We start from the raw sequence: 26,273 nt of genomic DNA, 5'->3' as shown, positions 1-26,273 counted from the left end.
ATATTTTAAATGCGGTTCCCCTTAAATTGCAAATGGCTTATTTATGATCATCATGCTTCATGGTTCAGAAAATGAGGAATACATTAGAGGTCTGGTTTAAGTGTGGGAGGGCGAATGATTTACAGAAAAAATAAGCTAAAAAAAGTAAAGATTATTACCGCAGTTGCTCTCCATAGGTCATTAGTGCAGCCATGTTGTTACATCTGCCAAGGAGGTTGCAGTATGTACAATACCATTTTGTCAGGTTACAAGCAAGAAGCTTAAGGGAGAGGTGGAGCGTGGGCAAAAGAGGAAGCCTTTAATTCCTGTTGTCAGTGCATTAGGCACTTTAATCACTCACAGTGATTGCATAAAAAAGATATTTAACAATACACTGATTTTCCACTCTTTATTATTAGCACATTAGCAAATTCGTCACAGCTAATCATAGCTGCCAGATATGAAGTTAGGTGATACGTCAGCAAGATCTCTATCAAAATCAGCTTTGATACACAGACTCAGAACCACATCTTAAAAACTCTTTATATCACCCACCACTTTTGCGGTATGAAGGAATATGTCAGAGAACAGTCGATTATTGGGTTCAGTGATGGTGTGCTCTCTCTGACTGCCTTTCAAGTTAAGACCTGTAGATACAGCGAACTGTATTATTCATATTATGCTTTATAATGCTTTATTTCCAATAGATGGATAGGTCAAGTATGGCCATAGTAAGTCCTACATGTTTAAACCCAACTTTTGTGACAACAAAAAGAGGTAAAAAGATCAATATATTTTCTGCTGATTGTAGAACTGCTGACATCTTTAAAGTTTCACAGAAGGTAAGATTATTTGACCACCTCCTATGTTAACAGTATATATGTGAAAATTTGGGGAAATAACGCTTTCATTTTTTTATAACAGAAAGATGAGAGGACTGATGTCACTTTAAATATGTTGATGAACTACGAAGCAAAAACAAGGGAAACAAGTGGAAACTATTAGCACAGCTCTGAAAAGACTGTTACTCAAAATAAGGAGGTGATCAAGCACGTTTCTGAAAATGTCAAACTGTTACTTTAAGACAGCATGATGTGGTTTGTATTGTGTTTACAGTCCCTCAACAGCAACACAGAACCAGCAAGCTTTTTCCTTCACTTCCACCATGACTTCATACATAGCCAGCAGACTGCCGGCTGGTTGTCACTGGAACAAATTTGTACACTCTTTTATGGTTGATGCTCATCCCTCAAAGGAAGTCTGTGTGAGTGACTCCTGACTCTGGTAAAAATGGGTCCAGACATTGGACAAGTATGTTCAGACCATCAAAAACATGCAGCGTTTGGAAGAAATTGCATCACTGGGAAAATATGGTAGTGGATTTAGTGAGAAAAAGACAAACTCAAGTACTGTTTTTAAAGTTCTGAGTATCTGTATTTAAGTATTATAAACTTTAATAATGATTAAACGTTCCTTTTATTCACTTAAAGAAATCATGTCATGTGCTGTTTTTGTTTTTTGGTCAAATTTAGTTCAGGTTTTCAAATCTTTGCTTATGCTAAGCGAATCTTTCCCACTTATTTTACCGAATTAAATAGAATTTTCTTAAACTGATGATGCACCTATCTCAGAAATAATCTGTCTCACAATGATTGGATAATGAAGGAAATTACGATTATGAGAGTTCTACCTGACTCTTATTAGAAAATACTTATCTTAGATTATTAGTAATAGTTGTATTAATATTTGATACTACTCAGCAGTATATAATTCACTGGGGAAATACCAAAATCGCAATTATACATACATTCAGTGCTGATTTGAGTCGATGGCCTTGTGTTTATCTTTACAAATGTAACTCCCACACAGTTCTCAGTATTTACTGCAGTCGGTGACAGAACTAGAAAATGAAAAGTATTATTGCACCCACTTTGTCAGTGCAAATAGAACACCAGCTACCTGGAGACACTAGTTTTACACCTATCGGCATCTTTACATCTTTTCTTTTGCCTCACTGAAATCTATGCCAGTCAAGGTTATTCACCACCACCAGCTCTGATCAGCTGATTAGACGCATAATAAACAGGGAAATGACAACAGAGTGCAGAAATGTTGTGCACAAGTGGCAGTCTAATTGCAATAAGTACTTTCGAGGTATCGAGCCACAGCCACAAGACTGTGGTCTTCACTGCATTTGTATTCTGTGTTTTCCTCATTAGGCTTTATTAGGTCTGACATCACTGTGGGGAGATTGAAAAGTTTAAATAGACAGTTTGCAGTTATTACATTGCTGACATGATGTAGCTGCATGAAAATTAAATCACAAATTTTATACATGCTGAGTTTTTATTTTTTGCTTGTATATTTCAAAAAAGACAGGTACGCATGTGATGTATATGTATATTTTTGTTTTATTTTATTTATCATGGGAATCAGTTGTTGACTTAAAGAATCTAACAATAAAGAGGTTTACAATGTCTTCAAAGCATGCTTCAGGTCATGTTCATTTTCCACCCAGCACCACATGTAGACTGGTGTGGCTGTTAAACAGGGTGCAGCTAACTGAGTCAGATCCGCTCCTGGGAAAGCTACTGAATTTTGCCATTCATACATGCTTCCTTTGCCCAAGGGCAGCTCAGTTTAACCAGAGCACATCGTTCAGTAAACTCAAAAATGAGATGGGTTGTCACTGTTCCTATTCACTAATAACATACAGATGTTTAAAACCTGATGATGCAGAACTTGGAAAAGAGAGAAAGCCACGAGGCTGCAGTGGCAGTATAAGAAAGGGTTTGATCAGAACCTCTGTCATTACCAATAAATAACACTGGTTTAGGGTTAAGTTCAAGCTTTGCTAGCTTTTGAAGCTCAGTTTTCCTCTAACCACCACCACCTGGCTGCGTATCTACATATTTGAACACATAATCAGACTCTTCTCTGGTTTTAAGCTTTAAAGCTGGGCTGTTAGAGTTCACATTATGGATATTGAAATGCTGAGTCGTGGCTGGAGGTTTGATGGGTTGACAGTTACATAGAGCACCCCTGTGTTGGTTTTGTGTTCAAAAAGTGGAGTCAGACGTAAATGCGTTGAAGCACTCGCAGGCAGAACACCCAGTCAGGAGGCAGCTGATGGTAGGATATTTTGTTTCCATCCAATCGTAGAAACTTCATCTTGGAGTAAGACTGAGGTCCCACCTCTCTGCAGAAACTGGTCACATTGAACTCTGTGGTGAACAGACAGAAAGGTATTTTTATTTTCACAATCTCTATTCACCAGAGTCACAACCATGTGATTAATGCTGTCTCGCCAAGACATTATAGGTACCAAGCCAGTCTGGAGAGCTCTAGTTTCACACCATGTGCCACGTGTTTGTCACGTTCAGAGATCAAAGTTGAACTGTGCAGAAATCCGTCCTCTTCCCATAGAGTCTGCATTTACCATCTTACAGGTGGTGCAGTAAAGATGTAGACAGAGGAAACCACAACACCCTCTTCATATTTCTCTGAGCCATTTCAGTAGTAAAAAGTCTTTCAGGCCAGAGCGTGCGCCTTGGCAACCAAAGACTGCAGTAGCAGTCAGGCTGCTTGCTAGACGATGAGGTGTATGTTATTGTGGAAGTACTTTGCTGTCTGTCTGTCTCGCTGGTACACAGCCCCACTGTCTGCTGCATCACACATTCAGAAATGAGAGCAAACTTGAACGCCTGAACCAAAACTGCGTGCCAGTTCTCTGCCGCTAAATGGTCATGTGAGTCAGGGTTTGGCTGAAAAGTCAAAAAAATCAAACTGATGGGGAGCAGACGGAGAGAGGGGAAAGCGGAGACTGAAGAGGGGAACAGCGTGTGCTTCTGGCTCATCTGGCACTCTTACCTTCGAATCCATCACAGATGTTGTCATACCACTCCCCTCACTTTTTTTTTCACTAGCTCCACTTTCCACACGTCTAACCAATTAATATCCCCTCGTCTATTCTTACCTCCACCCTCCTTTCACTCCTTTTCTTTCCTTGTCTCTCCTTCTGTCCCTCTTCTGCCTTCATACTTGCCTCGCCATCCAAACCCGGCCCCTCCCATGTCTGCATACAGCAAGGAGAGCCGCCCATTTTTAAATGGGATGGGCTGTGAAAGCTTTCCACATTTCTTCTCTATTACAGCAGGGCTTTGTCTTGTTGAATGGTAACATGTATGAAATATTAGGAGACGTGAAGTCAGTAACACCTCTACAATGTCTGTGCATGCTTTGCTGAACATATAGTCCTCACCTTGTATTTTATTGGCCTCCAGGTAGAGGTACTGGAGGGTGGTGGGGACTGTGGGAATAGCAGTGAGTTTGTTATATGAAAGGTCCAGCTCCACCAAGCTGGAGTGGTTAAAGACCTGCGAGTGCACCCCGCGGTTCTGCAGGCCACAGTGACTTAGGCGTAGATACTTAAGGTTGAGAAATCCCTCAAAACTGTCCTCATCCAGTCCAGTGAGAGAGTTGTTTGACACATAGAGCTGCTCGACGGAGGAAGGTAAGTGCCTGGGAATGGTTGCAAATGAATTCCCGCTGAGGTCCAACAGGTTCAGACTGACCAGACCTACATGACACAAGTGATGCACACACACACAAACATGCAAAACTTAACACCAATGCTGAAATAGTTTTTAGGACAAAACATTTCCTATTGAGATGAACAAACATGTAAAAATATTCTTATCTTTCCTGGCAGTGTTTAGGTACATTACAATTTTTTTTAATCACCGAGTTGTTTTTCTGTTTGTTTTTTTGTCAGCAGTATCAGGCTGAGCTCTCTCTTATTTTCCAGCCATACGTGTTTAAAGTAAATTGTGCATGAACAAACAAAAGGAAATGACACATTACGCTACCTCTGAGGTCTCCCTCTGTGATGGTATTCAGTCTGTTTCCCTGCAGCAGCAGCAGTGTCAGGCTATGCAAGTTCTGGAAAGCTTCTGGGTTGATGCTGCTGATTTGGTTGTAGGCCAGTCGCAGCTGTTTGAGTCCAGCTGGTAAAGCACTGGGCACTGAACTCAGGTGGTTGTGGTTAGCAAAGAAGTACCACAGCTGGGTCTGGCTCTGCAAAGAGTCCTGCGTCAGCTTGTCACTCTCCAGTTGGTTGTTGTCCAGAATGAGCCATCGAAGCCCAGTAACGTTGGCCAGCACGGAGGAGGACAGGGTTGAGATGTTGTTGCCCTGATAAGAATACAATTCACTACCTGAGGAATTTTGTCATTTAATACTGATGAAAAGCATATAGAATATATTGTAGTGGAAACTGAGGTGAAACCTCAGTTGGTTTCCACTAGACCACTTTAAGATAACACATGCACACAGTGTTTGTCCTACCTGTAAAAACAGGTATTGAGTTCTGTCGGGCAGGCTGTCAGGGATGTGTGCTAAGGCTCTCTGGTCACAATAGAGCGCTGTGGGCCACTGGATGGGGCAGTCACACTCTTCAGGGCAGAGCTGCAGATTATTAGCCCGGAACCAGGCTGGATCCATTCGCCCCTGCAGACTCAGCACACTGGGCTCACCTAGCAGGCGGTTAATCCACAGAGGAATGCCTCCATAGTCCATATCAGCTACAAATGTGGCTGAAGCAGACTGAAAACCACTCAACAGAAACAGGAGGCCAGAGCACAAAAGAACCATGGACATGGCTGGGGGGATCTGTGATGCTGTAAATGAAACATTAAGAAAAACCTGAACACCATCATAGATTTGACAAGTAGTTTTACAAGTCATGATCTGTACAACTAAGAAAGCAACAATATGTCCATAAGCCAAACATGTAAGTGTTAATTTTGAATGGTCTACCAGGCATAAGAGCTCCATCATAGATTATAGGAGGAGGAGCTTCAACTATATAAGCTCCGAAGCATCTTTTTTTTTCACAATCATGTGAAAAAGAAAGTTTTCAAAGGACTCTATGAAGTAACCTGAAAAACTGAGCACACTCCATGAATCAGTAGCATTTTCTGTATGACCTCATGAGTCTCTCACAGTGTTGTTTACAATGGTGCTTCAGTTCACTAAGATTTGCATGCATTAATTTATGCGGCGCTCTTGTGAGGTCCTGCTGCAGCATTTCAAGCTGAGGTCTGGACTTTTACTGCACCATTGCAACACTTTGGTTCTTTTATATTTTGGGTGTTCTGTTGTAGATTTGCTGGTGTGCTTTGGATCATCGTCCTGTTAAATGACCCAATTTGGGCCAGGCCTTAGCTGTTGGACAGATGGTCTCATGTTTGCTAGGTGCCCAATTACTGTGGTTGCAAAACAAGTCCACATCATAAACCCTTCATGAGGTGTTTGTGCTGATATGCTGTGTCTGGTTTTTGCTGCATGCAGTGGTGGACTTTATGGCTAAACATCTACACGTTGGTCCTGTCTGTCAAAATGACATTGTTGCATAAATCCCTTCCAAAGAAACCTTGTTCAGTGGGGTTTTTTAAAAAAATTTTTTTTTAAATTTTGCAGTCATGAACTTTAACATTTCACATACTAAGTCTGACATGTAGCTCTTGAGATTTTTGGAAGTTCTCCAACTACTGCAAGGTCAAATCGGGATGTGATGTGAACATTACTTCCTAAACTGCACTGTTTTTATGAAGAGCCTCAAGGAGCCACTGGTGTGACAGTTCATGTTTAATCTTGTTCTGTCTGTCTTAAATTCACCAAATTAATAGAAGTGTGTGAGTGTAAACTTCCTGAGTGTTTCTTTAAAAAGACTTGGACATGGAATGAATGAAATACCAATACTTGTTCACGTACTTAAGAATTTAGGTATCTGTGTTTTACTGGAGTATTTGTTTTTCTGACACCTTTTTACTTTCATTTCGTTTGTAACAGAAATATCTCTACTGTTGGTATCCTTCACAGGTGATTATTGCATATGAAGAAATGGGAAAAAAAAAAACAAACCCCCCCCCCAAAAAAAACAACAACATAATTTATGCATCTTTTACAGCACTGTATTCGGGGGATAATGTGGGTCGGAATGATCTAGACAGCATAACTGGTGTTGATATTTATATGCTGTGATCACAGTACCTCAGTATCATGAGCCTCACTTAAGATCAAGGAGCATAAATGGATTAACATAGCAGTTTTTTTGAAACGTAATTTTTCTATCAACTCAACAAACATCAGAAAATTTGATCTATATTTTGTGTTATTTAAAGGTTGCATGAACACACTGGGCAGTTTAGTGCAGGCTACGCTGGTTAGTGACGCAGTGTGTTGGACTGGTGCAGAGCAGCCGTGGTGTTCATGGTCAGTGTTAGGGTATAACAAGGGTAGTAAACAGTAAATTGAACTGATGAAATTAACTCACTAATTTTCACCTTTACATCAGTTTTGTAGCATCTAGGGTTGGAAATCAGCCACAATAGTTTGTGAAACATCTGCTGATATCTTGATGAACTCAGTTGTGTAAATCCACAAAAAGTAGCAGCAACACTAAGCTAATCACAGCCTGCACACAAAGAAATTCTACTGGAGATCACAACATGAATTATTGTGATTTGTTTCTAAATGATTGTTTTCTCAGGTTGCACCACTGCAACTTAGCTTAGGGTTCCCACACCCACTGAATCCCACTTTAATTCTTGACTTTACTCATTTTTCTGTTTACACGTGAAGGCAAAGTCACCCATCTACAATGAAGGCAAGAGCAAACAGAGCTAGTGGGTAAGCACATTCATTAGAATTAAAAGTTAGGTTGAAATAAAGTTTGAATTCCTATTTAATAATATCATTTTATTATTATCCTTATACAGCAGGCGCTTCAGTTTCCTTCGTAAAAAATAGCAGGCAGAAATATCCTCATCCTCAACTACTTTCATGTACTTTGATTACATTTCAAAGCCAGTACTTTTTCAATTTTATTTGAGTAAAGAAGCTCAATCAGTGCTTCTGCTGGAGTAAAAGTATCTTTTAATGCATGCGTCTGTACTTGTACTCAATCTCTGATTACTAAACTGTTCAATGTGAAAATGAATTACTTTTATCCAACTGAAGCTTCAAAAGTTAAACATAAATTTCTGTGTGAAATCGTCTGTGTGAATATTTTTCTTGCAGGATGAAATAAAGTAAAATAGAATAAAATGAATGAAAAAGTGCAGATTGTTGCTTTTGCTTGCACATTTCTTCGAATTCAAACTGATTGAATCTGAGACAGAAGAATAAAATTTCCTACCTTCACATAAAGTGCACAAGAGGACAAACACACACACACACATATGCAGACACACCTACACATGCATGCGCAATTACACATCAAGTTACCGTATAAGATAGCAATTTGTAAGAAATGTTTGCAACATCAGGAAGTTTGACTTGATCTGCATGGTTGCAATGTTGCATTTGCATTCCACCCTTAGAGTCTTACAGTGCAGCATTGCCAAGAGATTTACTGTAACTAAACAAACACACAGTCTGATTTTCATCATTTCCAGTTTTGCCTTCAATGCAGAAAGAGGAAATGGGGGTAAACTAGAAACTAACCACAAACTTACCTGTTTGTTTAGGAGATACAAACGGAGACAGGTTGTCCTAAATCCTCAGTGATGAAACCCTTGGGATCTTTGAATAAGTGTGTGTCGGGATGTGTGCATGTGTATATGTTTTCAGGCTACCGGCGGCATATGCCCCGTCTGACACATTCCTCTGCTTCAAACGCTACCAGACCTCCTTCATAAACTTCCCTCACTCACTTCTTCCATTCCTCTTGTATTAGCCCGCAGTAACAGCGGTACATTTGGTGGAAACGTGTTTGCCTGCAGAGACACACAAAAAGATCTGAGAAGGTACGCTAAAGAAGCACAAGGAGGGGGGAAATGAGAGGAAACTGGATTTGAATTGATCAGCATGCAAATTGTATATGTTATTGTTCCTCGAAAGAGAGTGTTTGTGTGTGTGTGCGCGCGTGTGTGTGTGTGGTGGGGGTACAGTATGTGATCTGTCTAGAGGCAATTAAGCTACAAAGTACCTGGGGAGCCAAAGAGACCATTCTGTGTGTGCCTATGCGCGCGTGTGTGTAAATGTGTGTGTGTTTGAAGGAAAGAGCTTCTTGAAAACAGCTGACCAAAAGAGAAGAAAACGATCCCACATTCCTTTCCTGCAAAATATTACTGCTGTGCTGCGAGAGAAGAGGCAGTGGGGAAGAAGCAGGCAAAATGATCTCCTAATCACATCATGCAAAGAGCTCCCTCTAGGATAAACCACGGAGAATCACAATCCTTCATGTGGGCTTCAAAATGTATTAGAGGGGATGGATCATTTCACTTTAACCATGGAGAATTACAAGAACATGTTCTTTAACCAAAAACACCTCATCCAAACTTTATTTTGACTGTGTGGACAAGTGTAACAGATTTTAAGTGTTCATTCCGGTCACACCATTGTAAGCTTTTATTAACTATAAATTACAATAAGACCAGTGGAAATGAAGCTAGGTAGGAATACGACCGTCCACGTTCACTCTGCACTCAGCAGAAACTATCTATAATCGGAAGTGTTTGCCACGCAGCTGCTCTGAAAAGACCAGAGCCGCACAAGCACGATCAGTTTTGCCTCTTTACGACTTCCACTCAAGATGAAGGATTACATTTTGACACACCTCAGAGGAGAAACCCTGCTGAAAATGGTGCACGAGCAGGTGATTTTGAATGCGATATTGTAAAACCCTGGGTTCTAAGTTTTATGCAGTATGCATATACCTTTATTCTTTATTGCCTTTAATTTGTTTTTATATTTAGCTAGTCATTAGTGTTTCACTATTTGTCCCTGTTAATGTTGATATGTATTTACTATTGAGTGGTGGCTTTAATTTTATTCACTGTGTTTTAAAGTTTAAAAATCTTGTTTGCGGCTCTTTATGAACTTAGTTTATTCCTCGGATTTCTGTTCTTGTCATTTTTGTTACTTTTGACATGCAGGTTGGTTCTAGTTAGTTCCCTTCTGTGTTCCTTGGTGTCCCAGTGACATCCGCATTTGTCCTTTGTCTTTCCATATTCCCCTATCTGGTCCTTCTGTTTTCCTGTGTCGAAGCAGTCTTGTCTCCCCGTTCAGCTATGTCTCCCTCGCTGTTTCATTTTTTCATTTCCTCTGTGTCTTTGTGTTTGAGTTTGTATTCTATGTCTTGTCTCAGTTTTCATGCTTCTCCAGCGTCCCCCGTGCCTTCTTGTCAAGTCTTTGAATCTGTGAATCTGTGTTTATTTATTTCCTGTTTTATTTTGTTAGTCTCTCGTCTTTTGTGCCATGTGTGTAATTTTGCTTCCCTTGTCTTGCTTCCCCAATGAGTTCCAGCTGTGTTCCCTGGTGTTTCCCGTCTTCCTAATTACCTGGTGTGTATTTATTGTCTGAGTCTTGTCTGTTTGTTGTTGTGTGTTCTCCACATGGTACTGTGTTCCCTTGCACCGTGCTCCCTGTGTTTTTCTCCTAGAGTTTTTTGTAAAGTAAAGCTGAGTTCGAAGTCTTATTTTCTAAGTCCTGCACTGGGGTCCACTTCCTGCCTTCCACACTGCCAAACTGTGACATTAACACTGTGTAATCACAGTGCAAAGAGCAACCCCCCCCAAATAAAAAACACAAGTTCAGCATATTTTTTTTAAATCTCCTTTCTTTTAGAATAGTAGAAATGCTCACATTTCCATTTACACTCATTATATTTTAAGGATTCCTGTGAGTATTTTTAAGTACTGACAATGGATTTAATACGATTAAATAGTAAGTGTTTTGAAATTTCACCTTGCTTAATGAAGTGCTCTTAAACTAGATACAAATAATGTCACACATTATTCATCATAATCCTAGATTATTATTATTATTATTGTTACTATCACTATTATTCAGACTGTATCACAGTTTTTTTTATGATGTGATGCAATGAGACAGTCAGATCAACAGTTGTCTGTTGTTTACAGTAGAATCATTACACGATTATTTATGAAACCACTGACAAAAGGTATAATGTCATCGTAGAAGTGTGAATCACTGGGAGTTTCTTGTTCAATTTCCTCATTAATGAGTCATCGTCTTTTGTCCCTGCCAGCTACTGTCCTGTTTGTGAGTAAATGTACGTTACCATGTCTGCGTAAGTCTCAAGGGGACTGAATGTACAATACAACACTGTGACTGATGTTTTTTGAACATTTTCACTTTGTTCATTCTAAACTCATGTTTTTTAACCTTGTTTTTTTAACACTGTTTGCTTTACATGTTTGTTTTAAAAGTGTTATCAGCTGACCAGAGCATAGCTTGAGCTGGAAGTTGTGATTCTGCTTTCCTCTTTCTCACCTTTCTCTTGGATTGTCTTCAACAGCTTCCTGAACACGTCCTTAAATTTCCTATCACTTACACTAGAGGGCTCTCTTTCCTCACATATCAAAAGCACACGTACCGCATTAATTCCACTAAATCAAATATAGGCCCATTTGAAAGATGTGATTTATTAGCAATGTGAAAAAAATAACCAACTGAAAGACTTCAGATGAATTATGATGATGTGGCAAAAACTCCTGGTTGTTCTTATAAGACATATAACTTTCTTTTGGAGACATATTCTTTCTTTTAGTGTTACAATTTCCCCGCAGGTTTATGGGCCAAAGCACAGTGTTGGACTCCAGATGTTGCAGCTGGAGTCCAAGATGCAGGCAGCTATGCTGAGTCACCAGGACACCGTTCAGTGCAGATCTAACGCCTCTGTTCTCAGTGTAACTCAAACAGATTTAACACTGGTTGAAAAACAAATTATGCCAAGATGTTAAGAAGTTAAATGCTTTTTGTTTGTTCTTCTTCTTTTTTTTTCTATTTTTGCTCAGGCCCGTAATTATAACATACTTCCTTAAAGAGCTGTGTGTTTTATCCATATGAGAAAAGGCTGAGGATCCCGACATGGTGTAAATTTAAACATCTGTTTGTGATTTATGGTTTATGTGGAAGTGTGTGTGCACGCATGTATCTATATGTGTGTATGTGTGTGTATACATCTGCTTTCTATTGCATGGTTTTGCTGCCCCTGTGCCCTAGGGTGCCATGGTTCAAGTTACCTTAAGGAGTCCCTTTGTTCAAGTAGACCATAACACCTTGAAATTGAGAGTATTTTTATTAAGTGTAAATTTCCTTCAGTTATTATTTTATGCAGCATTTAGAACTGTGTGGAGGACAAGTTAGAAGCAGCTATATTTGGAGCGGAGTGAAGGAGTGAGGAGATCAGGGATGCTTGAGAAGAGCTATTAATGCTGCTCGTGAGTGTGTGTGTCATTAGGGATGAGGTAAAGCATGTAAAGGTTAAGGTTGGCGTCCAGGAAATGAGAAACACAGAGATGTGCAAACTATGCAGTTTAAGAAAAAAATGCATCACAAGTAGCAGTGAATTCTGTAGTGAATCTTTTGTCGTCTCTATTGTTTTATTATCTTCTTCCATACTTTCTTTTTCAGCAGCAAGTAATACACAACCCTAACATCACGTCTTACTTATCAGTTAAACACAGGCTTTTTTTTAATTAGTGCAAATTTATGAGGGCTGCATGAATCTCTACCTCAGCCAGCGGAGAGAACATCTGACTGCCATACATATGTAACGAAGCACTTTGGCTCATTTTAAGCAACGTGCTGTAAACAAAGTGCTTTTTTCCTGTTTGACTTCATGCTGGAGATAAAAGTTGGTGTGTTGTCCATGTGTATTTTTGCAGTTACTTCTGCCTGGCGTTTGGCTTGTCTGATCTCTCTTTGTCAGTGTTTTGGTTTCTTGGTATTTCTTTGGTTTTTTGCACAAGAAGAAATTAGCAGGCATTCCTGTGAAGAGTTCACAGTCTGCGCTAGAAAGGTTAGGTTCTAGCTCAGTGCCGCTCATGACCCAGTTTTGGGACGGGGGGACATGGGTGGGGGTTGGACATGTTTGCGGCTCCTCAAAGTCCAGATTACACTTTTACTTTGAAGACCTTGAGTCATTTCCCTCACTTTCAAGGGTAGCTGCTGGTAACCTTGAAAATGTGGGACAGAAAGGTTATCTTTGTCTCACGCATGCACACAAAAGTCACACAACTTTATCATCCTAACAATCTCATAAAAGCATATTTCAGTATTTCAAGAGTCATTAACCTCATAACCTCATGTTAGGGTTTGACTGTTAATTGTCAGTCTCTTGGTTCACTTCACAGGTGTTGAACACAACTCCTCAGATGTTTTAAGAGAAATATTTAAAATCAAATAAATAACTAAAACATTTTACAGGAACAAATATGACTGCTTAAACATTTTGCCAATGCTACATCTGTCTGTGGATGCCTGCAGACAAAAAAGAAAGAGGGAAGTAACTTTTGGCTTAGATGTAATGCAATGTGGACATCTGGTCACCCTTTTCTTCCCTTTTTTTGATGCATAAAGCTTTTTACTGTCAGATGTCGGATGCAACGGCTACGGGAAGAACAGCCGACAGAGTCTGGATGAGTCTCTAAAAGCTACGTAAATGGATTGCAAAATTATCATTTTGGGAAATATGTTGACTTAGAGTTGACAAGAGTTGCTATGTTAGATGTGATACAAAACAAAGCTTATTCCTTGACTTGTTGCATTTGTGGAGGTTGCTCGCTCTCATGACAACCTGCTTAGTCAATTTACGTCTGTCGTTACAACAAATCACTGGTTCCACCCATGAACACAAAGGCCAGATTATATGTTGCTAGAAAACATCTAAATGAGTCGGCATAGCTCTGCAAACAAATCTATAGACAGATGAGACTATGAATAAGATCATTATCAGAATGATGGAAGGAGAAAAATCTGAAGAAGGAAATAATAGCTCATCACCCAAATCATACCACATGTGTCAAACATGGCGGAGGCAGCGTTATAACGTCGATATAGCTACCAATGGAACCGGGTCACTAGTTTTTATTGCTGATGTGACTGCTAATATAAGCAGCAGAATAATTTTGAAGTATAGAACGCTATACTCTCAACTCAGATTCGGTCAAATTCTGCAAAACTGATTGGACAGAGCTCCACAGTGCAAATGGATAATGACCTGAAGCAAGCTGCAAGAAAAAAGTTCATGCAAATCATCTGAAAAACCCTTCAAAGTAAAACTGAAAGTTTGAACTTTAATTACACATTGACTGTGCGATCCAGTGTGGTGGTGTGCAGAGGCAAAACTACAGATATTTTGTCTTTCTCCCAACAAATTTTGGACCTAACTGTTTACATTTTCATGTGTTTCCAAAAAATCTTTCCCTGCATACAGTTAAAGCTCAGAGATTTCATCAGCATGTGTAAATATAATATTTTAGCGAAAAATTATAGATCTTCCAAGCTTACATCAAAGGAGGAGAGAAAAAGCAGGATAGAAAGAAGAGATAAAAGTTCAGAAAAACCAATGATTGAAAAGATGTGGAGAGGGCAGAAAATGAGTAGAAACACTGGTTCTTATGGACGCTGAGTTGGAGAACATAGAGAAGCAGGAAGAGGCCCACATTGAAACCAGACAGACAACATAAAGAGACTGTCACACATGGTTTCATTTAACCCTTTACAAGATGTAAGCTTGTTGTAGACTAGAAAAAGTTGGGTCCACCCATGTAAAAAAAAAAAAATAATTAAACAAAACTTATGTAGGTCGAAGGGCATCTAGGTTCTGTCTTAAGGTTATCTTATTATGTTTAATAATGTTTAAACCAACGGCTTACACGTTACAACACAACACAGGAAAAACACTTGTCAGCACATTGAAGCAACTACGAAAGAACAAAACAAGCACATGCAAGGCGTAACAAGGTTTTTACCGTGTACTATTACAACAAAACTGACCTGTGCTGTACTTTCTCTGCATCGTTTCCCCACACAGATCACAATAAAACCTCCCGCAGGTGTGTGCTGATAAAGGTATGCTTGCTTTGAGTTATTCCAGCTGTAATGATGACCTCCTAAAAAAAGCAGCAAGAAGAAAAAAAGAAACCAATTATCCAGCTTTTCATTATTCCAAATTACACATTGAAGTTGGCTGGTGAGTGTCTCACCTGCTAACAGCACACCTGTGATTTTATGTTTGTAGCTGCAATAAACTACGATAACAAAACTTCCACTTTCTTTGCAGTGCTACAGCTAAAGTATATGTAATATCAAGTTCTTACTCATTTTAGTCTTTCACAGGTATTTGCATTTGCACCATATGAACCAAAGTTGGATCATTTTATCATTGCCACTTATGTATGACTTTTATTTTTCTACCCTTTATTGTGAAGAAAGAGAGGGGGTCACTTGAAATGAGGAAACGGAGGGATTGAATGGGCTGCTCGCAGATGGGAACAATACCTCAAAGCCACTGCGTCTCACATCATTCACACTGGAGGGGGAGAAAAAAGGCTTCAGAGTGGGCTGTGGGCCATTCCCGACCAAATGCAATGGGGTACGGGCAATTGGACAAGGGGGTGGAAGTAATCAAAAGCACAAGAACAGACAGATGGGTGTGGAGGGGGCTAGCATGACGGAACGGAGAGCAGGGAGGGGAGAAAATACTTTTCATACAGTGTGTGTCAGAGTACCCTGCAGTCCTGAGCACACTCACTCAGAGAGAGAGCGGGGGACAAGAGGGCCAGTGCCTTTGATCGGGTAGGTGTGTGTTTGTGTGTGCATGCAAGTGTGTGAAATCTGTTTGTTTTCTTTTAAATCGAGATGTATACAAGGCTAAATGAGAAGTAAGGGTAGAATAATTTTGGAAAAATAATCACTGAATGTTTTACCTTAATTTTTAAGGTAACAGAGTGAATATTACAAAACTGGCATTCATGGAAGGCTTAAGAAAGCCAGGAAAGGCTTTTCTGAGTTTCCCTGTGGACTAAGACCAGTAAGAATGTGACTGCCTGCAGGCAGCTATATTCCCAAATAAAGTCCATGCCTGCACTGCACCTTAAACCTAAGTAGGACAGAAGAATAACAGATTTAGTTAAAGTTGGCAGTTGGCTGAAAGATTTTTTTTGTTCTTTTAAATGTCTAATTTCACATGTTTGAGCATTTCAAAACATTCTAAAACATCTGTAAGATTATAAATCTCGAACATTTTGGTGATTTGTGAATAACTTTTTCTATTTTTTGGCCTTTTTAATACCACTGCATGTCCCTCTGTTCTCCCTGTGTTACATTACAGTTAAGAATTGAGTGACTTCCTTCCATCATGCGTCTGGTGATCTTCCTTTTGTCTGCCCTGATTCCCCTCGTTCTCTGCCATGGATGGAACTCCTGGACAAATTACTGGCAGAGCCAAGGATACTTTTATGGCTCCCAGTATGCAGACAGAGCATACAGTGTGTCGGCGTGTCCTGACGAGTGTGACTGCCCCTCTTCCTTCCCCGTTGCTATGTACTGTAATGGGCGAGGCCTTACCACCGTGCCACCGATTCCCTCGCATATCAAATACTTGTATCTTCAACACAATGCCATCACATCTTTGCCTGACTCGGCTCTAAGCAATGCAACCAATCTGGTGTGGCTTATGTTGCATTTCAACCAGCTGACATCTGAATCAATTGGCAAGAAGGTAAACACATAGTCATAGGCACATCCAGACACACATCACTATAAATAGCGGTACAATGGCTGACAGGTGTCTAACAGCCCGAGTCGGTTTTCTTTTATTGCTGTCTGTTCTTAATCCTCAAGTTAATTTCCTGTGTTATCTGTTTTTTTAAAGAAAAGAAGAAACCAAAAGGGGGGAAAAAAAACATGAATAAATATTGTGGTTAGTTTTCTGTCATCATATTATAAACTTGTTATAATTTGAAACATGTATGGTTAAAGCAGTGTGATCAGCAGAGCACATGCTCACACTAAACCAGACAGCAGCTTGCTACATCAGAGCCACAGACCTTGTGGTCTACAACCCTCAGCATAAAGTCTCTTTCTCCAGTGAAACACACTGAAAAACACATTCATGCACAAACAAAATTGCACTGTAACCATTAGTTTGAATGCTAGTTGAAACTTAGCCGGTCGTTTGCAAACACATAAAAAGATGTAGTGTAATATCATTTCGATAATGCATCTGTGCTCTGAAAAGGCCCCTTTCATCATTTTTATTGTAAAACCACCACATACTTTTGCATGATTTTTCATTTTGGGTTTTATACCTGCTCATCTTGATCATTTTGCAGGCATTTCTGAAGCTGGGGGGACTTGAGCGTTTATATCTACAATACAATAATTTGACCAGCATTCCGTCAAACCTTCCCCTCTGCCTGAGAGACCTGAGAATGGATAACAACATGATTGAGAAGGTAAATCTTCTGACTTTTTAAAAGTTCAAAAATTCACATTCACAGCCCTCCTGTTTTAGTCCAACATCAGTTGAGACATTACGCTATGCTTTACGGCTATTGCCACTTTTACCTAGGTGTCACCTGCAGACCTAGAGGGAATGGATAACCTCACTATCCTGTACCTTCATGATAATGCTCTCTCAGAGGTGGGCTCGTCACTGAAGGGGCTGAACTCCCTCACATTGCTTGAGCTCAGTAGCAACAAGTTGACAAAGGTAATTGTTTATCTGTTTGTTTCTAAATGCATTATTAAGCAACCAAGGTAATCTCGTTCAGAGATGTTGTGTCACTGTCCCAGGTCCCAGCTCCGCTCCCTGCGTACCTGCATCAGCTCTACCTGGAGTACAATGCCATCGACTCTATACCTGAGGGATTCCTGAGCCTTTTCTCTCAGCTACAGTATTTTAGGATGTCGCATAACCTGCTAACAAATAAAGGCATCCCCGCTAACACGTTTAACGTGTCTGGACTGGTGGAGCTGGACCTGAGCTTCAACAAACTGGAGAGAATTCCTTCAGTTAGCACCATGCTGCAATATCTTTACCTGCAAGCCAATCAGATCAAAGGTGAGAGTTTCTTTGAAGAAATCATTTTTTTAATCGTCATGTTCTACATTGCCATACAGTTTTCTACCTTTAAGCCAGTTTTCTTGATTTCACAATAAGAAAGTTCATGATTGTATATGTCCTGCCACTTCATGCACACTTAGATTAAACGAGAACAAAAAGTTGTTTGCTGGATTTTGAGAAATGAGATGTTGGACATGTCTTTTCCTGAGGTGATTTATACAGTTATACTGCCATTTTACAGTTTTGCATGAAAGCAAACTCATCGCTGTCTCCATTCTTTCCCTTGCCTGTAGAGTTTACTGTGGGTAGCTTCTGCAGTGTCGTGGACGTGACGAATTTCTCCAGACTCTTAGTGGTGCGACTGGACGGAAACGAGCTCAGTCTTGTGGACATCCCCACCGACGTGAGCCATTGTCTGCGCCAGGTTCTCGACATTGAGATCTAAGCATGTGCACAACGCAGTCTGTGGCTCAGTTCACCACATGCACCTACAGCAGGACTATTTTTTTTAAAACAGATTACAGCAGATATAAGTTGATATCTACAGCAGGTAGTGAGTTAGTTAGTAGTGATTGCAGAGAGCATCACTGTGAGCAAGCTTTACTAGAAATTCCTCCAGTTAAGAAAGAAAGAAAGAATAAAGAAAGTTTTTCTTGTGTATTGAAATTTCAGATTTACAAGGATAAAACACCATAAATGAGCCTTTAATCACAAAAAAACAACAGAACCTGAATGAAATTCAGGAATGTTTCTCTGACCTTCATCCTATTTACAGCATACTGTGCTGTAATGATTCTTCCTCCACGTGTCTTAATGCATGCTCAATCATCCATGTAGGGAAATCTCAAAAAGTTGATTTTGCTCATGTGGATATAGCATTTTCAGTGGGAGAAAAATTTTGTCACTCATTCAAATGACTTCTTCAGTCTCATCCGGACGTAGTGTCCCCAACCTTATAAACAGGTTGGTGATGCTACGTCCAGATGAATAGAATCAACTTTTCGGGACTTCCTCCATGTGTTTTATTGCTTTGTATAATAAGGTGATGAATAACGGTTTGTATACTGTGAAATATATAATTTCAAATATAGATCATATGTAGAATACTAAAACATTATTATGGTGTCTACTGCATGAGAATATGTTATTGCACTTGGTTACATTAGTTTATCTTTCTGAGAGAAAAATGCTGTGACAGCTTGATTCTGTTTAAGATCGTCTTTTTTGCACAGTGAAATTTTCTTAGAGACACAGAAAATGTCTCTGTTCCATGAGAAAAAAAAAAAAAGGATATCGTACTGTAGTAAATCAGACATGCGTGGGGCTCGTGGTCTGTGAATTAGGATCTATGTAAACATTGCATGGATTAATTATTATCCTGACAAAGGGTTTTTGTTCATCAACCCATTGCAGAATAAATAAAGTTAATAAAGATCTGTGTCATTTTTGTCCTATATTGATCAGCCAGTGATGGCTGCAATACTGCACTGTAAAATGTAATATTGTGTTTAATTAAAAATATTAAATAGGCTAAACTCAGTTTTTATCAATTTGTTATTAGAATTAGATTTTAATAAGTTACCAGTGCATTTTATGCAAAAACGCTGATAAACTCAATTTATTTGAGTTGTCTTAACATAGAAAAACTAAGTAAGCTGGAAGTTTTGCTTCTCAGTGCGGAAGGATGAAAGATGTGTTTTGAAAATGCCACGTCACTACCGTCCTCCTCCCTCTCGGATTAGTCCGCATGTTCATGGTGCCAGCATTTGTTATGGAATATGTTGAGCAAACCCGGAAAAGCGTCAGCTCAAGATATTATTGTTGTCATTGCTGTGCATCTTTACCTGATACACTGACTTGGTGAGTAAATGTTTACTCTTATTCAAACTGATTTTGTGGCTTCTCTTAGTTTAGCACCAGGTTTATAATCTTGCTAGCTAGTTAGTGTTAGCCTAGCGTTGCTGCTGCCGCTGGGCTCATGTTACTTAAAAATTAACACCACAGCCTTAAAAACATTACATAAAAATATGTCTGTGAAATTTTCTGTTGATTGTTTGAAATAAAAAAAGTGAGATAAGGTGGGGTGTGGGGGGTATTTTCAATCCATAGCCATAACTAACTAATATATATATATATATATATATATATATATATATATATATATATATATATATATATATATATATATATATATGTGTGTGTGTGTGTGTGTGTGTGTGTGTGTGTGTGTATATATATATGTGTGTGTGTGTGTGTGTGTGTGTGTGTGTGTGTGTGTGTGTGTGTATATATATATATATATATATATATATATATATATATATATATATATATATATATATATATATATATATATATATATATATATATAAATCATGTTTAACCTGAGTAGCAAAAGACTGCAGGGGGTTGAAAACAATAAGCCATGAGTTAGCTGTGCTCACGGACTCTATCGAGCCTTGACCTCCCGGTCAGCTATCGCACTGGTGGATAACAGAGCTCTCCGAAAATGTGGAGGCACTTTTGCAAATATGTGATATTTTGATAAATTAAGTAGATATTTGAGCATTACACAGCTACATTCTCGGCTGAAAATATCTTAAAAGGTTATTTCTTTGGTAATTTTTTTGAGTTCTGGGAACTAATTAGATTTTACAGTGTGAGGTGATCAGTCAAAAGTATGAACTGACTCTCTTTTATTGTGTAAAAGCATCATCCTGTGGGATTTAATTCAAAGTCAGAATGAAGAGGGTGTTCACGGTCAGCAACAATAAATCAGACTTTCCTGAAGACAACATACTGATACAGCTTATCCAGTGAATCTTGTTGTTGACCAATAATCTTACCAGCAGTTCTAACGATCCTGTTCCGTTTGTTCCTAATTGCCCTGGTCATGTTACCACACGATACTGAGGTACTGAACAGAAAGATGCTTTTTTTTTTTTTTTTTTTTCTTCGCCTGTCCCATTTGGTTCTTTAGCCATCAGAATTGTTGTCTGAAGACCAACAAGGATACCCAATGGATTTATTTTGCCAAATGGATCATCATGGCATTGCCGTATTGGTCCATTTGATCGACCTTTGTTTTTATTATTTATTTTATTTTCAGTTGTTACAGACGGGACAGACATGAGTGAGGGATAGGAAAGGGAGAAAGAAAGAGGAAGGAAAAGAAAAACAGAAGGGGAGAGGGACAGTGAGAAAGGGGGGAAGAAAAAATATCTCCGGGATCACCTGTTGAGAGAAAAAGAATAAAAAACAAGCAAAAAAAAACAAAACAAAGCAACATACTATACACAACACCATCGCATTAATCTAGCTAAGTGTAAACAGCAGTAAATACTAAATATTGAATGTTGTTGTGCAGCACGCAGGACAGACAGCGCACAATGTGCTTTGAAGTAGCAGCCAAGAAAGGTGTGATTTAAGTCTACTCAGCTGTGCCAGAGTGAACCGAGCCGCAGGCACAGAGGCCGGAGGCCCGAGGGCCCCCCGCGCCCCGGAAGAGGCCTGACCGAGCAGCAGGCACCAGGCCCCGCCAAGTAGCCACCGGGAGTGAGCTGGCACATGACCTGAGCGCCCAGCCCCGGACACCAAGAACCAACAATGCACCGACCCCTGAGGGCATCAGTCACCGGCAGGGAGTGTGGTGAGGGGAGATAGGCCTCCACACTTTGGAGGGCCTGGGAGTTCCCAGAGAGGTGGAGTCTAAGACCCGACCTGACATATAGACACAGACAAACAGGCACACACAGACACAGACATGCATTCCCACCCTCATGCACACATATACAAACACTCAGCACTCACCCAACGTAGGAATAAACGTAAATGGACATGTACACACAATCACACTCCCCAAACATACTCTATACCCCGGGTCCAGGTATCCTCACCCCCAGAGATGGAAACGGCACCCAGACCCAAGAGATGTTACCCTTCCCTCCGGGGTGGAGGCAAGCAGACCGCCCCAGGCTCCGCAGCAGCAGGGAGGCCAATCAGACAGCCAGCATCTCTTCCCAGCCCCCCCGCCCCGATGGCTAGCAGAGAACGGGGGTGTGTTAAGACCCCATACCTCCCTCCTCCCACTCAAGTGTAGTGTTGCTGCGTGTTGCTCTAAAGTGTATTTAAAACAAGGGAGAGCATGGTGCTGCTGCCAGAGAGCAGCAGGTGTTAGCACGGCCCCTCCCGAGAACCCTCAATGTCTACATGGATTTAAAATTGTGAGGTGGGCACCGGCGCCAGAGGTAGGTTTGAATACACAGACCGTCTACTGGACGCCGTTAACGTGCCCACCCTCAAGGCCCTAATATATATATATATATAGATAGATAGATAGATAGATAGATAGATAGATAGATAGATAGATAGATAGATAGATAGATAGATAGATAGATAGATAGATAGATAGATAGATAGATAGATAGATAGATAGATAGATAGATAGATAGATAGATAGATAGATAGATAGATAGATAGATAGATAGATAGATAGATAGATAGATAGATAGATAGATAGATGTGTGTGTGTGTGTGTGTGTTATGAGAGTGTAAGTAATGTGGATGTCTAAGTTGTGAGATAAAATTGAGGCACAGGTGGCCAGAAGAGGACAGAGGGGGGGGGAATGTCTCCCCTGCACCCTGGTGACACACCCGCACCCCAAAGCCCTACCTGTGTGGGTGGGTGTGGTGGAGCGGGAAGAGGGAGGCAGCCGGGGATGGGGAGGAAAAGAAGGGAGGGGAGGGTGTCCCTCCCTAGGGCCAGCTCCCCCGCTGACCCCAATATGCACCCCCGTCCTCTGGTATCCACCAAGGCAAGGGAGCCCAGGCCCATCCAGACCGGGGCCTACGGCAGCAGCACCGCCAAGCCCCACAGGACCCGGGGCAGCCCACCCCACCCCACCGCAGAGGAAACTGTACCCACCCCAACATTCAATCATCTCCCAGACTACACAAGACACAGACACCCAGGTTAAGTTTATTCTCCACCTCTCCTATGTCTCTCCCCCACCTGCAGAGTGGACTCCTGCAAAGATGGAACAACCTCCTTGCCAGTTCAAGAGCCCCCCGGTTAGGCCGATGCACAAGAGGCCCCCTGCGCCAGGGCTGAGCCCCCGTGCACCCACCCGCCCACAACCTCGGCGACACACCGACGAGGACCGAAGCCCCCAAGGCCCAGCCAGAGCCCCAGCACGGAGGCGAAGCACCCCCAAACCCCAAACCCCCACGCCCGCCCCGGATCCACTCAGGGGCAGCCAGGCCACCAGGCCAGTAACCTACGTCCGCCAGCACAGACCATCCTCCAGCCCCGCTGCACGCGGCCACGAGAAGAACAACCTCTGAGAGCGACCAGAGCCACTAACCAGGTTATGAACACAACCCCCGGGTTAAGCCCTCCAGGGATAACGTCTCTAGGGGTCCTCCAGGTGCCCTAAGCCCATCCCAACCTCCACATCAACCACAATAGCCAAGGCGGGACCAAACCACGACCCCCTACCCCCGCTAGGTGATGGAGCCGATCAAAGGAGCCCAGAGGGATTGATCTAATGTGGTGGCAGAGGCTATATCGAGACTAATGTGATCTATTAGATAGTTTCTATATTGGCTAGAATTAAGATTATTTTTATTTTTCCAGTTCATGAGGACCGTTTTCTTGGCGATGCATAGGGCAATAAAAACCATGTGGACTGTATTAATTTCTGTAGTGACATCATCCAAATTTCCCAACAAGCATACTAAAGGGGAGGTTGGAATTTTACATTTCAGACACTTTGATAAGTCCTCACATATCTCGTGCCAAAACTTCTGCACTGGTGGACAGAACCAAAGAGCGTGGATGTAACTGTCTGGTGTATTGCCTTGACAGTGTGAGCAGTTGTTGGCGGATGTAAAGCCCATCTTAAACATTTGATGACCTGTATAGTGCACTCTATGCAGTATTTTGTATTGTATTAATTGCAGATTGGGATTTTTAATCAATTTAAAGGTTTTTAAGCAAATCTGAGACCAGACGTTTTGGTCTAAGCTGACTGATAAATCTGCTTCCCACTTTGCAATAGGAAGGGATATTGATTCATCTATTTTAGAAAGTGTTCTGTATATTTTAGATAATAGTTTGGGGGATTTAAGAGTAAGAAATTGAACCACACTTGGTGGTGTTTGTAATTCAACTTGACTGAGGTTAAATTTCTTTTTTACTATGGATTTAATTTGTTGATATTCTAAAAATCTTTTCTTGTTGATCCCATATTGTGTAACTAGTCTGTCAAATGGAATAAATTCTGTTCCCTCTAATATATGTTCTAAGTATTTAATTACTTTACAACTCCATTCTGGGAAATTAATCATATTATTGTTTTGTAATATGTCAGGGTTATTCCAGATAGGTGTACGTTTGCATGGGATTGCAGGAAACTCCCACCATGCTGTCAGAGAAAAGCTGATGTTGATGCTTTTAAAGCATTCATGTCTTTTGATGTTTGAGCTAATAAATGGTAGGTCTGAAATCTCTAGATCATTGCATAGTGCCTGTTCAACATCTAGCCAGGGCTCATCTAAGAGGGTACATTTTAACCATTTTGAGATGAACTGAAGCCTGTTGGCTAAGAAGTATTGGTGAAAATTAGGCAGATCTAATCCTCCTCTATCCTTGGTTCTTTGTAGCGTTTTTAAGCTGATGCGCGGGGGTTTATCTTTCCAAAGGAATTTAGAAATATGTGAATCCAGAGATCTGAACCAATCTTGTGATGGTTTGTTAGGGATCATTAAAAATAAGTAATTTATTTTTGGCAAGATCATCATTTTTATAGTGGCGACCCTTCCCATGAGTGATATGGGTAGAGATTTCCATCTAGTCAGATCGCCTTCTACTTTCTTTAGAAGTGGGATGTGGTTTAATTTAATTAAGTCTGAAAGCTTAGGAGAAACATTAATACCTAAATATTTAATATTTCCAGATTGTAGTGGGGCAGAAGATGAATTATGGAAGGAGCAGTTAATGGGAAGAACTGTAGATTTTGGCCAGTTAATTGAATAATCTGAAACTCTTGAAAACCAGTTTATTAGAGTAATTACCTCAGAGAGGTTGATTTGTGAGTTTTGCAGAAAAAGCAACACATCATCCGCATAGAGACTGATTTTATGTTCTACGTTATTACATTTTATGCCCTTAATTGTTGTAGCCTGTCTAAGTGCTGCTGCTAGAGGTTCGATAAAAATTGCAAAAAGTGAAGGGGAGAGTGGGCATCCCTGTCTGGTGCCCCTCAGGAGACAAAAGCTGGAGGATGTCTGGTCATTTGTTCTGATACGAGCTGTTGGGGAATTGTATAATATTCTTATCCAATTTATGAAAGAGTTTCCAAAACCAAATTTGTGTAAAGTTGCAAATAACAATTTCCAGTTAACTCTGTCAAATGCTTTTTCTGCATCTAGAGATAATATTATGGTTTCAATGTTTTTATTGTATGAGTAGTCTATTAAATTAAGTAATCTACGAGTGTTTGTTGAGGAGTGCCGACCTTTTATGAAACCAGTTTGGTCAGGATGAATTAAGAGGGGGGTTATTTTCTCTAATCTCTTTGAGAGAGCTTTGCAGATTATTTTAAGGTCTACATTTATAAGGGATATTGGACGATAACTTGAGGGAAATAAAGGGTCTTTTCCTGGTTTTAGCAGGAGACTAATGTTAGCAGAATTCATATTTGGTGGTAGTCTGCCATTTTTCTTGATTTCCTGCAACATTACATGGAATACTGGTGCCAAAATTGTCCAGAATTCTTTGTAGAATTCTGCAGGAAAGCCGTCTGGACCTGGAGCCTTATTATTGGGCATACTTATCATGGCTTCCTGGAGTTCACCTGGCGTCAGAGGCGAATCCAGTGCCATTGCTTGACTGTCTAGTAATTTTGGAAGAGTTACGTTGTCAAGAAACAAATCAATTTCATTTTTAGACGGGTTTATTTGTGGTGAATATAAAGTTTCATAGAAATCCCTAAAAATCTTGTTTATTCTTCCAGGGTCATATATTGTGTTCCCCGATAAATCTTTAGTAGCACATATAGTTGTTTTTTCTTTCTTTATTTTTAACTGGTTTGCTAGAAATCGACCTGATTTGTTACTGTGTTCAAAATTCTGCAAGCGAAGTCTTTGTACAAGGAATTGTGTTTTTCTATTAATAATTTCATTTAATTCTAGTTTTGTTTTGCATATTTTGTTCATTATTTCTTGATCTTGGTGGAACGCGTAGGCTTCTTCTAAGGATTTGATGGTTTTTTCTAATTCCTGAATATTTTTGTTTTCTTCTTTCTTTTTGTGTGATGAGAAAGAAATTATTTTACCTCTCATCACAGCTTTTCCTGCTTCCCATAGAACAGAAGCAGATGTTCCGGGAGTGTCATTAAAGTCTAAATAT

The 26,273-nt window shown here is 40.3% G+C and overlaps 2 protein-coding genes across 3 annotated transcripts; one reads left to right on the top strand and one right to left on the bottom strand.

The window, feature by feature from the left end:
* Window positions 1–557: 557 nt before the first annotated feature.
* LOC146518731 (lumican) lies at window positions 558–9,417 on the bottom strand. 2 transcript variants are annotated; one of them, XM_085159953.1, is made up of 5 exons: window positions 8,499–9,417; window positions 5,326–5,657; window positions 4,848–5,172; window positions 4,241–4,558; window positions 559–3,203 (listed from the first exon to the last, which is right to left on the bottom strand). In XM_085159953.1, exons 2-5 carry the CDS (start codon window positions 5,635–5,637, stop codon window positions 3,052–3,054), a joined length of 1,107 nt encoding a protein of 368 aa, XP_085016079.1. In that variant the 5' UTR covers window positions 5,638–5,657; window positions 8,499–9,417; the 3' UTR covers window positions 559–3,051. The 2 variants fall into 2 exon arrangements, with proteins under 2 accessions (XP_085016078.1, XP_085016079.1); XM_085159952.1 differs by lacking the exon at window positions 8,499–9,417 and having other exon boundaries at window positions 558–3,203; window positions 5,326–8,492.
* A 5,894-nt stretch (window positions 9,418–15,311) lies between these two features.
* Window positions 15,312–19,593, top strand: fmoda (fibromodulin a). The gene is made up of 6 exons (XM_085159954.1): window positions 15,312–15,591; window positions 16,127–16,516; window positions 17,130–17,252; window positions 17,369–17,509; window positions 17,593–17,860; window positions 18,157–19,593. The coding sequence occupies exons 2-6, from the start codon at window positions 16,154–16,156 to the stop codon at window positions 18,306–18,308; spliced, it is 1,047 nt and encodes a 348-aa protein (XP_085016080.1). The 5' UTR covers window positions 15,312–15,591; window positions 16,127–16,153; the 3' UTR covers window positions 18,309–19,593.
* The last annotated feature ends 6,680 nt before the right edge of the window (window positions 19,594–26,273 follow it).

This window comes from Neolamprologus multifasciatus, chromosome 5 (assembly GCF_963576455.1).
Source record: "Neolamprologus multifasciatus chromosome 5, fNeoMul1.2, whole genome shotgun sequence".
NCBI classification, from domain to species: Eukaryota; Metazoa; Chordata; class Actinopteri; order Cichliformes; family Cichlidae; genus Neolamprologus; species Neolamprologus multifasciatus.
The sequence above is the reverse complement of the archived record's forward strand: the minus strand, read 5'-3'. Positions and strand labels throughout refer to the sequence as shown.

What these genes read in the sequence shown, in the direction of transcription:
- LOC146518731 (XM_085159952.1), bottom strand. Translation starts at nt 5,817, where the DNA reads ATGATGGAGCTCTTATGCCTGGTAGACCATTCAAAATTAACACTTACA. An exon ending in CTCAATACCTGTTTTTACAG is followed by an intron (nt 5,173 to 5,325) that starts GTAGGACAAACA and finishes TATTCTTATCAG; the next exon opens with GGCAACAACATCTCAACCCT. An exon ending in CACAGAGGGAGACCTCAGAG is followed by an intron (nt 4,559 to 4,847) that starts GTAGCGTAATGT and finishes TGTGTCATGTAG; the next exon opens with GTCTGGTCAGTCTGAACCTG.
- fmoda (XM_085159954.1), top strand. Translation starts at nt 16,154, where the DNA reads ATGCGTCTGGTGATCTTCCTTTTGTCTGCCCTGATTCCCCTCGTTCTC. An exon ending in ATAACAACATGATTGAGAAG is followed by an intron (nt 17,253 to 17,368) that starts GTAAATCTTCTG and finishes ACTTTTACCTAG; the next exon opens with GTGTCACCTGCAGACCTAGA. An exon ending in GTAGCAACAAGTTGACAAAG is followed by an intron (nt 17,510 to 17,592) that starts GTAATTGTTTAT and finishes TCACTGTCCCAG; the next exon opens with GTCCCAGCTCCGCTCCCTGC.